Source organism: Neomonachus schauinslandi, chromosome 8 (assembly GCF_002201575.2).
Source record: "Neomonachus schauinslandi chromosome 8, ASM220157v2, whole genome shotgun sequence".
In the NCBI taxonomy this organism is placed as follows: domain Eukaryota; kingdom Metazoa; phylum Chordata; class Mammalia; order Carnivora; family Phocidae; genus Neomonachus; species Neomonachus schauinslandi.
Window position 1 is genome coordinate 111,559,254 of NC_058410.1, and position 14,575 is coordinate 111,573,828.

Sequence of the window (14,575 nt, forward strand, 5' to 3'; positions counted from 1 at the left end):
ACCTATTTTAAAATTATATAAAGTAAGTTGCAAATCTTGAAGATAAGTAGCTGGGCCTAATTGTAGATTTGGGTTGAATAATAAATTAAATTAAAACCCCAACACTGGAAAATGCACAGAAAAGGTCCCAGGGACTTAAAAGGCCCTTACCTTTTATTATTCTCTTCTCCATGGTTAGAGAATCTACATCATTTTTAGATAGCTGTCATTTTGTGGAAGCCCTTGGCTTTAAAAATGAACAGGTTGATACGGATTTGAAGTAGAGAGAGAGACTCAAAATCAAAACAGAACTGGTGTTTCAAAATATAGCAGTTCATGAACAAAGAGAAAAGCCTTCTGTGTTGAAATGCCTGGAATAGTAAACAAACAAACAAAAAAGGGAAACAAGTCATGGCTGAGGGCAACAGTGTATTTTGAAAAGGGATTGGTACCATTTCCTAGATCATCTTCCTGCTTTATGAATTCTAAAACACTGAATCTATGTGTATATCATGTTTCTCTAAACAAATTTATTATATTTACTGAATGTAACAAGTACATACAGTTTAGAGAATAGTAATAAAACAAGCGCCTGTGTACCCACCACCTGGCTTAAAAACAGAACAAAACCAGTACTTTTGAAGCCCTCCCAAGATTTCCTCTTGGAAATGAAACCAGTTAATATTTGGACCCATTGGTGGGAGTCCCTGCAAGATTTCAGCCCCCTCTTCCCAGACACATTATCCTGAACTTTATATAATCATTCCCTGGATTTCCTTTTTAGTTTTACATTTATGTATGTATCCCCTAAACAAAGCATATTTCTAGTTCTGCCTTTTTAAAAACTTTGTATAAATGAACTCATAATCTGTGTTTTTCTGTGTCTTGCTTTTTTCCCTCAACATTGTGTGTTTTTCTTGTTTTTTGGGTTTTTGGTTTTTTGGAAGTCAAGATTTTTTTTTATTGGGAAAACAACATTATGGTTTTCGATTCATCTGTTTGTACATAACTGTAGTTCATTAATGTCAGTTAATGTGTAGTTTCCCATTGTAGTAATATTTTGAAATGTATTTATCCATTCTGTATTTTATGGGGTATCATGGTTCCTAATAGTAAGATACTTCAGGGTTAATTACTACATGTGGTTTGGTTTGTTCCAGTCTTAGATTCAACTTTTTTTTCTTGAAGCAATTTGGCATGGAAAATGTGTTCATGTCTTGAGATAATCAAGATGTTTTAATTTCCCCTTTATCATTGATGTGAGATAGTAATTCATTTTGTTCATAGCACACTATCAGGATATGTTTGGCTTCCCTTATCTTGATGCTGAATCTTGTGTTGGGCTCACAGTTCCCGTGGAGAATGTTGCAACAATTGCTGATTGTGCCAGTGTGATTGAAGGAGTCAGTCGGAGCCGAAATGCCTTGCTGAATGGCGACACCAAGAATTATGACTGGGATTCTGGCTATACGTGTCATCAGCTGGGAAGTGGTGCGATTGTGGTTCAGCTGGCACAGCCGTACATGATCGGGTCAATACGGTAAGAAGATTCCTTTCCATTCGTTACTTTTGAAATGGAAGACACACGTGCAAATTCTGTTTTGGAACTTCAGTGAAGATACATTTCTGTTCTTTGCTCTAAATATTGAAGGGGGAGGAACAAGGAGATACAGGGTGCCTGTTTGGATCTTCTGGTGGGAGGATACACCAAAATTAGACTTGCAGCGAGACTAGATTAGAGGCCTCTCCCTGGTTATGGCTCACCTCCTTCTTCAGTCTCAGTTTGTGTTGGCTAGGGACTTAGAAGATAATGTCAGGAGAGGTTATATAGAATCAAAACTAATTTTCAACTCCAATAAATTTACATTGGAACCAAATATGTGAATACGAGACCTGGTACTAACAAAAGAAATCTTCTTAATGAAAATCTGGGTTTTGGGTGGTGGTTTTCATTTCATTTTGTCTTGTTTTCAGAAAGGAATTTTAACCCAACATTGCTTGATTTATGGGCTCATGTAATTTTAAAATGTGAGACTGGTGACATTCCCCAGAGGATATACTTGTAGTTCAAGAGAGCCATGTGGGTATTGAATAGGCTGCCCTTTTTTTGCCTTTTTTCTGAAGGTTCCAAGGAGGTCTCTGAAAGACTAATGTATATATATTTATGTTATATATTTATGTTTAACAGTAGATAAGGTATTTTACATGATATCTGAGACTGCCAGGGGTGGGGATATCGGTGGGACATGACTGCCTTCCCCCCACCATCATGTTCCACCACATTTGCTCTGTTGTTCCCTGTTCTCATGTTAAAGTCATTGTGTATAGAGAGAAAAAGCACAAAAAATGAGGTAGTAGGATTTTAATAGGCAAAGGTTTATTGATGTTTAGGCTAATAATCACAGAGATTATTGCGGCCTGCCAATCCCCAGGGGCCACCCTGATGAGTGATGCTGGATTTCTGGGAGAATTCAGACTGTGGATTTCTTTATTTAAATTGTCAACCCCTTTTCATAAAGGGCCACATACGGGTTGAGTAACATAGGCAACCAATCACACAGATAGAGAAGCCTTGGCTTCATGCTGTGGACCAGACAAACCAGCTTGGTGCTTCAGGAGGGGGAAAGAGAAGCCACAGTCAGTCTGGGCAAGCTACCAGTGCAGATAAACCTCCGTCAGATAGCAAACAAGACTCCATCCTTCCTTTTTTCTCAGCTGCATGCGTTAACTAGAGCAGTCCTAGGCCATCTATTTAAGCCGTTCTAGAATTTTTGCCATAGATGGTGTGAAATTTATCTAAATATTTCCCATTACAGTCTATCCCTCTTCACTTTACAAATCTGGGGAACCGTTGTCCTTCTCCAGTCACTGGCACTCCTTATAGTCTTCACAGTTTCTTGAAGATTACCAATCGTGTCTCTGAGATTACATCTGCAATTTCTTTCAGCAGGCGTGGGGTGTAACTCACTGGAGCCAGGAGACTTGGAATCATTTAAATTGACTAGATACTCTCTTTCTTTCACTGCACCTATTTGGGGCTTCAATTTTCTCTTTATTATGTTTGTTCTGCCATTTCTAATTTGAAGACCAGTCTTTCCATCAATGAAGACGGAAGCAAACTGACAGCTTAGTAGCTCTTCCCGCTCTCTTTTAATGTTCCCTGTATTCTGTCTGCTTACCTGGTACTCTACCCCCAACGCCAGCAGTGCTACATGTGCATCTCACACCCAACATGTCAGAAATGGAATCCCATTATCCCCCCTTCCTCTGCTCAAGTCACCTTAAGATTTCCCCCATTTCATTCAGTGGCACCACCCATCTATCCATAGACTGAGCCACAAACATGGCAATCTTCCCAAATGTCCCCCTCTCCCTCACCTCCCCTCCTCAGCCAGTTCTGTCAGTACTGGCTCTTACATATCTCAGAAAGCCTTCTGCTCTTCCCCATCCCCACTGCCATTACCACAGTTGTACCTTTGTAGTTTCTCTTCTCCACCTGGTCGGCCAGACTTCCATCTGGCCCGTCCTTCCCCACCTGCAGCCATTTCCCCACCCCAGATCTGATGTGGTCACACCCCTTCAGGAGAAAGTTCGGACAAAGGCATTTAAGAACAGTCTGACTTGCTTCTGTCTGCACAGCCTTGTCACCTGCTTCTCTCTCCACCCCTACACGTGCCTGGCTTAGCCTGTCCAGCTACTTGCAGTTTTGCACACGCCACCCCTCTCTCACCTCTATGCCTTCAACTCTTGGAACCTACTGTTCTCATTGCTGGTGTCTCTCACGACCTTCCCATCACCTCTTTCCTACCTGATTCTTACTCCCCCTCCAGGACTCCGCTCCTCCGGGAGTGCTTCCCTCACCTCCCGTTATCTCCTGGGTGGATTCAGACCTCCGTCTTCGGCGATCCCCACACATTCTGTACGTAGTTCCTACTGGAGCATTTGTCGTACTTGTATTATAGTCGTTTACATGCTGTCTTCTCCCAGCCTCCCCTGCCGTATAAAGCCTGTAGCAACTCAGAATAAGCGTCCCTTGACAGATCAAATGTGTAGATGAGGTAATCTGTCAAGATAGCAAGTACAGTAGGAGATCTAGAATTTTAGATTCAGCAGGAACACATGAGGTCACCACCAAGGTGACAACTCAGAGTGGGACAAACAGGCTCTTTGTGTGGCCAGGCCACCTTGACCTCTAGCTCAACCCAAACAATCATAGATATTCGATCTGACCCCAGGAAAAGGTGTCACTGGGGCTTAAAGCAAGAGAGAACAGTGAACACTTGGCTGTCTTTAAATATGGAATGAAAATGGCTCCCCCAAACTATTTTTTCTTTCCGGGACTCCGAGTGGCAGTAATGAGCATGAGCACAACCAAAGGCAGAATTGTATATCTGAGCCGCCAAACTTCCTTAAGCCCAGCTATTGTTTTTGCAGTGAGAAAATCCATGCAACTGAAGCCCTGTAAAACTGGCTGAGCACTCAAAGAGACACGTCTGTGTGAAACTAACATTATGTTGTCAGGATCTGCATTTGCCTCTTCTGTGACATTATTAAGAAGAAAGGGAGAGGGATTTCTTAACCACCAATGCCTGTGGACGATGCTGGATACCCTGGCAGGCCGTGTTTAGCAGCCGCTGATGTGCCCAGACAGACATTTATTGATAGGAAACTGGATCAGTGGCACCTCTTCATGAGGATGGGTAATTGACCAATGACAGGATGATTAGTCAGTGACATTTGACCCACAGCTTCTATTGCTTGTGATGACTGACTTGCTTTCCTGGTCACTGTATCTGAAAAAGCTCAATGGTTCTGAATTGACACCCAGAGGGAGAGTGCTACAGAGCTGAATGACTAACACTTTCCCCATCTAAGAAGCAGGAGATCTGGCAATCCTGGAAACTCTTCCTCTGTGGAAGCCAAATCACATGGTACACTGGCTTTATTTATTTATTTTTTTAAGATTTTATTTATTTATTTGAGAGAGAGAGAATGAGAGAGAGAGAGCATGAGAGGGAGGAGGGTCAGAGGGAGAAGCAGACTCTCTGCTGAGCAGGGACCCTGATGTGGGACTCGATCCCGGGACTCCAGGATCATGACCTGAGCCGAAGGCAGTCGCTTAACCAACTGAGCCACCCACGCGCCCCAGTACACTGGCTTTAAAAAATTTGGGTTTCTTCATAGATGGTGACTACGAAGACAAAGGACTCAGACAGGAATTGTCTTGATCACTGCAGTCTTTTTTCCTAAGGGAGGATATAATTGTTTTGTGGGTAAAGATGTCTTTTGTTTGTCTGTTTTCATCCACAGAAATCATTTCTTCCTTTCCTGAGCCTTTACCTGTAGCCAGGTAGGCAAGCAGAGCCTTCTTCCTTGACAGACAATGCTTGCGCCTAACCACAGTCCGAAGGTGCCTAATCCTGCAAGTGTGTCCGGTACCAGTCCCCTTGTGGTGTTCTGGAGAGGCTGACCTTGAAACCTGACCCCTGACCATCCCTCCTCCTCCCCCCCATTTTCTTTCACTCAGTTAATAAACATTTCTTGAGCCTTCTACTGTGTGCCAGGCACCGTTCTAAGCACCAGGGATAGAGCATTGAATAAAGAATAAAGAAAACAAACATCGGAACTGTCATAGAGTTGACGTTCTCGTCAGGGGGAGATAAACAGTACACAACACTGTTTGTAACATGTCAGATTCTTTGAAGGGCTGCAGAACAAACTGGAAGTGGGGGGGGTTGGGTGTAGAGACAGTGCTATTTTAGACACAGTGGTCAGGGAAGGCCTGTGCAGAGCCTGAAGGAGGGGAAGAGCAAGCCATCTGGGGATCTAGGGGATGAGCATCACAGGCAGAGTACCAAGACCCCAAGGGGGAGCATGTCTGGCAGCTGACAGGAGCAGCGAGGAGGCCAGTGTGGCTGGAGCTGGGTGAAGGGGGAGGAGAGCAAGAGGCAAGGTGAGGGAGGTGACTTAGAGAGTCGACAGCCCTGAGATTTGTTGCTATTTCTATATTCAGTCACCAACTTCCAGAACCATCCCACCCACCACCACACATCCATCCCAGCGTTTCATTAGCACCATGAGAGGAGAGTTTTCTTGGTTGAGGAGAAGAGGGGCCGGGCGGGGGAGGCCGCCATGCCTTCAGAAGCGCCTTCGTTGTTCCTGACCTGCCTTTATCCCAGCTTCTGGAAGAGAAACTGCGGAGGCATCCAGTTCCTGCAGCCTGGCAGGAAACTTGCTCCCCAGCTCTTTCTTTTCTTTCTCTCTCCCAAGAGCCAGAGCAGGCCGTGTAACTGGGAAATAAAGAAGCTTGGCTTTGTTGTTGCTAGGTTTACAGGCACAGCCAAAGTTATTCATTGTATATGAGAGAAAAAGAGAGAAATTGTCTGGAATATACCTTACAAGTGGGAAACTGAGTAGTAATTATATCATTTTTGTGCCGCTTTAAAACATTAAAATTTAAATAACAGGAAATCTTCAGAGGCCTGACCACATAAAAAGACCAGGGTAAAGTCATAATAACTAACCAAATCTACCTAATGTCTTAGTTTATAGTCCCTCTGTCGCCTTAGTTTAAGACTTATTATCCTTTTACTTGCTAATCATGGTATCTTTATCAGTGTTTTCAGGCTGATATGAGAATCACACATGCTGTGTATTACATACACCTCTCACCCAGTCCTTTTCAGCTAATCAGTGACAGCACTTTGTGGAAACCCTAATTATAAGATAGTCAATTGAATTAACAATTTTTACATTAGCCTGAAAATGATTGCTTTGTAATTGATATGCGCAATACTGTAAGTAAAACTCCCCTAATGCTTTAACTAACAAACTTAATTGCAAGTTAGTAGGCTGTCCAGAGATGAAACCGTGCACATAGATGCAACTAAATAAACCCATAGTCTCTCTGGGTGCTATGAGGATTAAAGAGTTAATGACACAAAAATAGTTAGAGTTCCTCAGTTGAAAAGTGTTATATGAACATAATATGTTAGGACAAAATGGGTCCAGCCCAAAGTATGTTCTTGGTGGGTATTCATAATCTCTTTAGTCTGTGGAGATGAACCTTTTTTTATTTTTCAGTAGGAAGAAACCAGTTCCACTACTTATAAAAGTTAATCTGGCTCAGAATGTCCGAAGCATGAAATCAATTTATGTCTTGCGGGTATTAAACACAGAGAAAATGAAGCAATAGCAAGTTTATCTTAAAAAAAAAAGTTAGGTATGCCACTGTGGTCCGTATTCATCCCAGAGTATTTTTCTTTCTCTGGGAGCTGTCAAGCCCATGCCCAGTTCAGCTGCCCTTTCACTGTTGTGTGGCTATGACCAGCTCTAGATTATCTCTTCAGTTTGTAAATTGCGGAGACCCCTTTTTGACTGCTATTTTTCCTTCTTCCCACTGCTTACCGCCCTGCCAGGCCATTGTTCATCCGCTTTCCTCCCAAAGGTAGGCACAGAAAAGAAAAAGGAGAGGAATCACAAACCATTCAATTTTGTTTCCTATTTAATAGCTCCAAATGAAGGCTTGGTTGATCAGGGTGTGGAGAGGAACTGAAGCTAATGACGCAAAGGATGTTTTGTAATTGTTTGAGTATTTTCTACATCTGTGCTGCCCTCGGTCTTTCACAGGACCACAGATAATCTCCGGTTGAAGATAGTGATTTTGTAGTACTGAGATGGATGTGGGTCCTCCGGTGCTTTCCAGGTGCCTAGTACAGTACTCTGTGCTGTGAGTACTCAGTAAACACTCATTGACTGAACTGACAACATAGTATGTTAGTGCAACTAAAGGGAGTTCTATCTATCAACTAAATTGGACATCATATTTGCTCAGTGTGTCTGATCTAAGTGTATGTGAGGAAACTGCTAACGATTTGGCATCTCCAGCAAATGACTGAGATTAAGCTGTGGAGTTAGCACTCACGTTAGCACAGGGAAGGGCCGCCTGACTCCTGCACTTCACGCCGCTTCCATTTCATTCTGAGTGCTGTACAGGCAAGCAGTCCATCCATTTACATCAGGAGAGCCTTCTTTGCAACCTAGAGAGCAAGAAATTTCCTTTTTATAGTTTAAAGAATACAACAAACATCTAAATATATGACTCCTCTGGCTTGGATTAAGATTGCCTATAATTCTAGTCAAAATTGGAAAGATATTTTACAAAATTTGCTTCATATCAGTCATGCTGAGCATCATCCTTCACAGCCCCGAACCAAAGACTTCTTCCTTGTCTCACTGATCCATGATTTATTTACCAAGTGTTGTTTCTCTCTCAGCCTATCTGCCTTGCACTAAAGTCTTCTCTTACCACCCTCAGAGCTCAGAACTCTGGTTCCCAGAAAAATTGTTGAATAAAAAATTGTATCTGTGGTTCCCAGTAGACACTGGAGTCTGGGCTGGATGAATACTTAGGGGACCAGAAATCCTGGAGCCTGGAAACAGATAGCAGAGTTTGGGGGCATGGTGAATATGTCTCAGCCAGTTTCATCCTAGAGGTATTTCAAGACCAGAAAGTATTGCTATGGCAACTAAGTTGCATGTTAAAAATACAGGAGGGGCACTAGAATTCAGATGTTCTTTGGAGAAGCAGGAAAGGTTAAATGCCAAAAGTGTGTGTGTGCACACGCGTGCGTGCACACGTGTGTGTGTGTGTATGTTTGATTCACCTCACATGTCAGCCATTTCTCTCTCTTGAGTGATTAGAGAACTTGATAACTAGTCATCATAAAATATAGCCGGATACATGAAAAGAAAATTTTTTCTAGTTTTCAAAGATTAACCCATCAAGAAGACATTTTTACACAGGATATCAGCCCTATTTGAATCAGCATTTCACACACAAACATATGTTTAGTAATTATCCAGAATTTTTACTTAAGACACTTGTAAGAAAAATCTTTAGAAACAACCACAAAACAAGTAATAAAATTGCAATAGATACCTATCTATCAATAATTACTTTGAAAGTAAACACTTTGAAATTAGAAATCAACCACAAGAAAATATCTGGAAAGACCACAAATACATGGAGGTTAAATAACATGCTCCTAAACAATGAATGGGTCAACCAGGAAATAAAAGAAGAAATTTAAAAGAACATGGAAGCAAATGAAAATGAAAATACAACTGTCCAAACCCTTTGGGATGCAGCAAAAGCAGTCCTAAGAGGGAAGTTCATAGTGATACAGACCTACCTCAAGGAGCAAGAAAAATCTCAAATAAACTCCTAACCTTACACCTAAAGGAGCTAGGAAAAGAACAACAAGCAAAGCTTAAAACCAGCAGAAGAAAGGAAATAATAAAGATTAGAGCAGAAATAAATGATATAGAAACTAAAAAAACAATAGAACAGATCAATGAAACCTGGAGCTGGTTCTTTGAAAATATGGATAAAATTGATAAACATCTAGGCAGAGGTATCAAGAAAAAAACAGAGAACTCAAATAAATAAAACCACAAATGAGAGAGGAAAAATAACAACACCACAGAAAGACAAACAATTAGAAGAGAATGTTATGAGAAATTATATGCCAACAAATTGGACAACCTAGAAGAAGTGGATAAATTCCTAGAAATGTATAAACTGCCAAAACTGAAACAGGAAGAAATAGGAAATTTGAACAGACTGATAACCAGCAAGGAAACTGAATCAGTGATCAAAAAACTTCCAACAAACAGAAATCCAGGACTAGATGGCTTGACAGGTGAATTCTACCAAACATTTAAGGAAGAGTGAATACCCATTCTTCACAAACTATTCCAAAAAAGAAAATAAAGGAAAACTTCCAAATTCATTCTATGAGACCAGCATTATCCTAATAGCAAAACTGGATAAAGACACAACAAAAAAAAAACAGAACTACAGGCCAGTATCTCTGATAAACATATATGCAAAAATCCTCAGTAAAATACTAGCAAACTAAACCCAACAATACATTAAAAAAATCATTCACCACAATCAAGTGGGATTTATTCCTGGGTTGCAAGGGTGGTTCAATATTCACAAATCAATCAACATGATGCATCACATCAATAAGAGAAATGATAAAAACCATATGACCATTTCAATAGATGCATAAAAAGCATTTGACAAAGTACAACATCCGTTCATGATAAAATCCCTCAACAAAGCAGGTTTAGAGGGAACATATCTCAACATAATAAAGGCCATCTATGAAAAACCCATAGCTCACATCATCCTCAGTGGGGGGAAAACTGAGAGCTTTTCCTCAAAGGTCAGGAATAAGTCAAGGATGTCCACTCTCACCACTTTTATTCAACTTAGTACTGGCAGTCCTAGCCATAGCGGTCAGACAACAAAAAGAAATAAAAGGCATCCAAATCAGTAAGGAAGAAGGAAAAGTATCATTATTTGCAGATGACATTATACTACATATAGAAAACCCAAAAGACTCCACCAAAAAACTACTAGAACTGATACACCAATTCAGTAAAATCTCAGGATACAAAATCAATGTACAGAAATCTGTTGCCTTTCTATACACCAGTAATGAAGCCTCAGGAAGAGAAATTAAGGAATCAGTCCCATTTACAGTTGCACCCAAAATAGTAAGACACCTAGGAATAAACCTAACCAAAGAGGTGCAAGACCTGTACTCTGAAAACTATAAAACTGTGATGAAAGAAATTCAAGATGACACAAAGAAATGGAAACACATTCCATGCTTTGGAAGAACAAATATTGTTAAAATGTCTATACTACCCAAAGCAATCTATACATTTAATGTAATCCCTAACAAAATACCAACAGCATTTTTCACAGAACTAGAATAAACAATCCTGAAATTTGTATGGAACCACAAAAGACCCTGAATAACCAAAGCAATCTTGAAAAAGAAAAGCAAAGCTGGAGGCATCACAATTCTGGACTTCAAGTTATATTACAAAGCTGGGGTCATCAAAACAGTATGGTACTGGCACAAAAATAGACACATAGGTCAGGTAGAACAGATTAGAAAACCCAGAAATAAACCCACAACTATATGGCCAATTAATCTTCAACAAAGCAGGAAAGAATATCCAATGGGAAAAGGACAGTCTCTTCAACAAATGGTGTTGAGAAAAGTGGACAGCTACATGCAAAAGAAAGAAACTGGATCACTTTCTTACATCATACACAAAATTCAAAATGGATCAAAGACCTAAATGTGAGACCTGAAACCATAAAAATCCTAGAAGAGAGCACAGCAGTAATTTCTCTGACATTGGCCATGGCAACATTTTTCTAGATATGTCTCCTGAGGCAAGGGGAACAAAAGCAAAAATACACAATTGGGACTACATCAAAATAAGAAGCTTCTGCACAGCAAAGGAAACAATTAAAACTAAAGGCAAACTATGGGATGGGAGAAGATATTTGCAAATGACATATCCAGTAAAGGGTTAGGATCCAAAATATATAAAGAACTCATAAAACTCAACACCCAAAAAACAAATAACCCAATTAAAAAATGGGCAATATACATGAATAGACATTTCTCCAAAGAAGACATACAGATGGCCAACAGACACATGAAAAGATGTGCATCATCACTTATCATCAGGGAAATGCAAATCAAAACTACAATGAGATATCACCTCCCACCTGTCAGAATGGCTAAAATCAAAAACACAAGAAACAACTGTTGGTGAGAATGTGGAGAAAAAGGAACACTGGTGCACTGTTGATGGTAATGCAAACTGGTGCAGCCACTCTGGAAAATAGTATGGCGGTTCCTCAGAAAGTTAAAAATAGAACTACCCTAGGATCCAGCAGTTGCACTACTGGGTATTTACCCAAAGAATGCAAAAACACTAATTCAAAGGGATACATGCACCCTGGTGTTTATAGCAGCATTATTTACATAAGCTAAGATATGGAAGCAGCCCAAGTGTCCATCGGTTGATGAATGGATAAAGAAGAATACAAAAGAACTTCATTTTGCCATTTGCAATGACATGGATAGAGCTAGAGAATATAATGCTAAGCAAAATAAGTCAGAGAAAGAAAAATACCATATGATTTCACTCATATGTGGACTTTAAGAAACAAAACAAACAAGCAATGGGAAAAAGAGAGAGAAACAAACCAAGAAACAGACTCTGAACTATATAGAACAAACCGATGGTTACCAGAGGGGAGGGGTGGGGGGATGGGGGAAATAAGTGATGAGGATTAAAGAGTGCACTTATCACGATGAGCACAGATATATGGATGTGTTGAATATCTATATTGTACACCTGAAACTAATATACCACTGTTTATTAACTAACTGGAATTAAAATAAAAACTTAAAAAAAAAGTAAGACCCCCTAAAACAAATACTACTTTACCAGTAGTTCTTTAAACAATCATTTTTAACACCTAAACATCTAACACTAATGATGTTTAACACTAAACATCATTTACCTTGGAATAGCAAATAAAAGGAAAGCATCAACCTACCCTTTCTGTCATTTCACTTTGGCAGATGCTTTCCACACTGCTTCCCAGCACCCCCCACCCCCATAGGCCTGTAGTACAGGGTCACAGAAATGTGGCTGTTCTCATGAGAGCTTATGGAAGCATAGGGCTTTCCGCAAATAGCCCCAAATTTCTACAAATTTAATACATCATATTGCTTAAGTATATCTTTTGAGTATTAAGTGAATAAAGCTATTCTGAAAACTGATAAAGGGTCACAGCCACTTAAGGTTAATCTTTGAATTAATCCAATGCAGCAATCTACCTTTGAAAAGAAAACCCTCATTCCTCAGGTGCCCTTAAATCAGAGATTTTTTTTTCCCCTAGGAACTCAGTTTTGTCAGCTTGTTAAGTTGCTTTTGGTGCCTCTTGGTAGCACCTGATGCAATCACTCTCTCTTTTTTTAAGCTTAGCCCTTTGTAAACTGGTAACCATAGAGGCACTTGATTGAAACATTCTGAACCAGCAGAAGCACTGAGATCAAGAAAAATCCTTCCACCTCCCCTTCTTTCCTCTCCCATCTGTCCACCTCCATTTTGCATCCTTCTCCAAGGAAAAACGATTATGATGACAGGCTGGTTGGTGGCCCTTAGGGACTCCTTTCAGCAACTCTCCTGGACACTCAGGGGCTGAGGTCCAGCTGAGGAATCCTTTTTTGTCTGTCTGCTGCGTTGCCTCTTTCAACAATGTATTAGATTCAGTATAAGGGGTATTGGTTACCTAGATAAAATGCAGAGTATGCTTTTACTTCTCCCTGGATTTTCTTTCCGTCCCCCCTTAAGACCTAACAGTAGGATCCTCTTTCTTCCTTTTTCCTTATGATATCCAAACCGTGTCCCTCAATGATTATGACATTACCAGCCTTGTCACGTTATTCTTTTACTGTAACTGATACCCCAGTCTAGACTGTTCAGATTTTCCATACGGTTTAATGTTTAGAAATGGCTAATGGTCCTTTTCCTTGCCATGTCTTACAGTAGCTCTGAAGCTCTGGCGGCTTCTTGTCTCCATGTAAGAGGTGAAGAAACCAAAGTATAATTGAGTTCCTTCTCTTTTTCTCTCCACCATGAACGTGACAGTGCAGCCGGTGCTAAAACTCTAGCTGGGAAGATCCCAATGTGTTGCACAATCTTTATAGAGCCTCCTATGGCCTTAAAAAGAAAATGAGAGAAGGCATCACACCTTCTGGTTCAACCCATCCTCTTTCCTAAGGGTGTAAATTGTAGACCGTTTCATTAAATGTTGTGGCTAGGCCTTGACGACATTTCTTTTTATTCCTAGCCTTTGTTTGCTCCAAAGGAGCTTACATTTGGGCAGCATTTAGCCGCAAATAACAGAGAACCAGATTAAGAAAGATTTTTTAAATGTATGTGTGTGTTTGTTTTGCTTTCACTTGTTTGTGTGGGTCTCACATAACAAAATGTCCACAGGTGGATGTGGCGGGCATTAGTTCTGCAAGTCAGCGAGCTCTTCAATTTTCTTGGTCTTTTTCACATGCATTTTTGCCTCAGAGTAAAATGACCTCTGTGAAGGCTTTAACTACCTCATCTGCATTTAGGCAGAAAGAAAGAGAGGGCCAAGAGTAAAGAGCCCTGCCAACCAAGTCTGTACCTTTTTATTAGGAAAAGCCCAAGCTCTATTTGGAACCCCACCTAGCTGACTTCCACTGAGTGAGGAGGTGGAACTGTGTCATATGCTCAGTCCTAGCGAGGTTGCAGAAGTGGAGGGTCACGATAAGGGGTTGGCTCATCCAGTCAGCAGTTCTACCATACAACCCTACCTCCTGCTTGACATTTCATATCTACCTTGGAAGTTTTATAAATCCTCATATTTCATGTGGTCTCTCTGTTGTTGTTTTTTTAAACAGCCTTATTGAGATATAAGTCATATATCCTACAATTTACCATTTAAAGTATACAATTCAGCAGGGGTTTTTTTTCCATTTATTTTTTAAAGATCCCCTTTAAGCTTATAGCTTCTGGATGTATCCAAAAGAGTAAATATAATAATTGTATTTTATATCATTCTCAGCTTCAAAAATGTTCTGTAAATAAAAAGCCTGTGTCTGCTGACTGGGTAGTTCTGATCCAAAACAAGCAGAATTACTGATCATCTGTGTTTGCTTTCTTTTTT

The 14,575-nt window shown here is 40.4% G+C and overlaps 1 protein-coding gene across 2 annotated transcripts in view; it reads left to right on the forward strand.

Moving 5' to 3' along the window:
* Nucleotides 1-14,575, forward strand: part of BTBD9 (BTB domain containing 9) — a 423,191-nt gene that overhangs the window by 307,916 nt on the left and 100,700 nt on the right. For both annotated transcript variants that reach the window (XM_021684707.1, XM_021684708.1), the window contains exon 8: nt 1,330-1,519. In XM_021684707.1, coding sequence (XP_021540382.1) covers nt 1,330-1,519 — 190 coding nt within the window. The remainder of the gene's footprint in view (nt 1-1,329; nt 1,520-14,575) is intronic.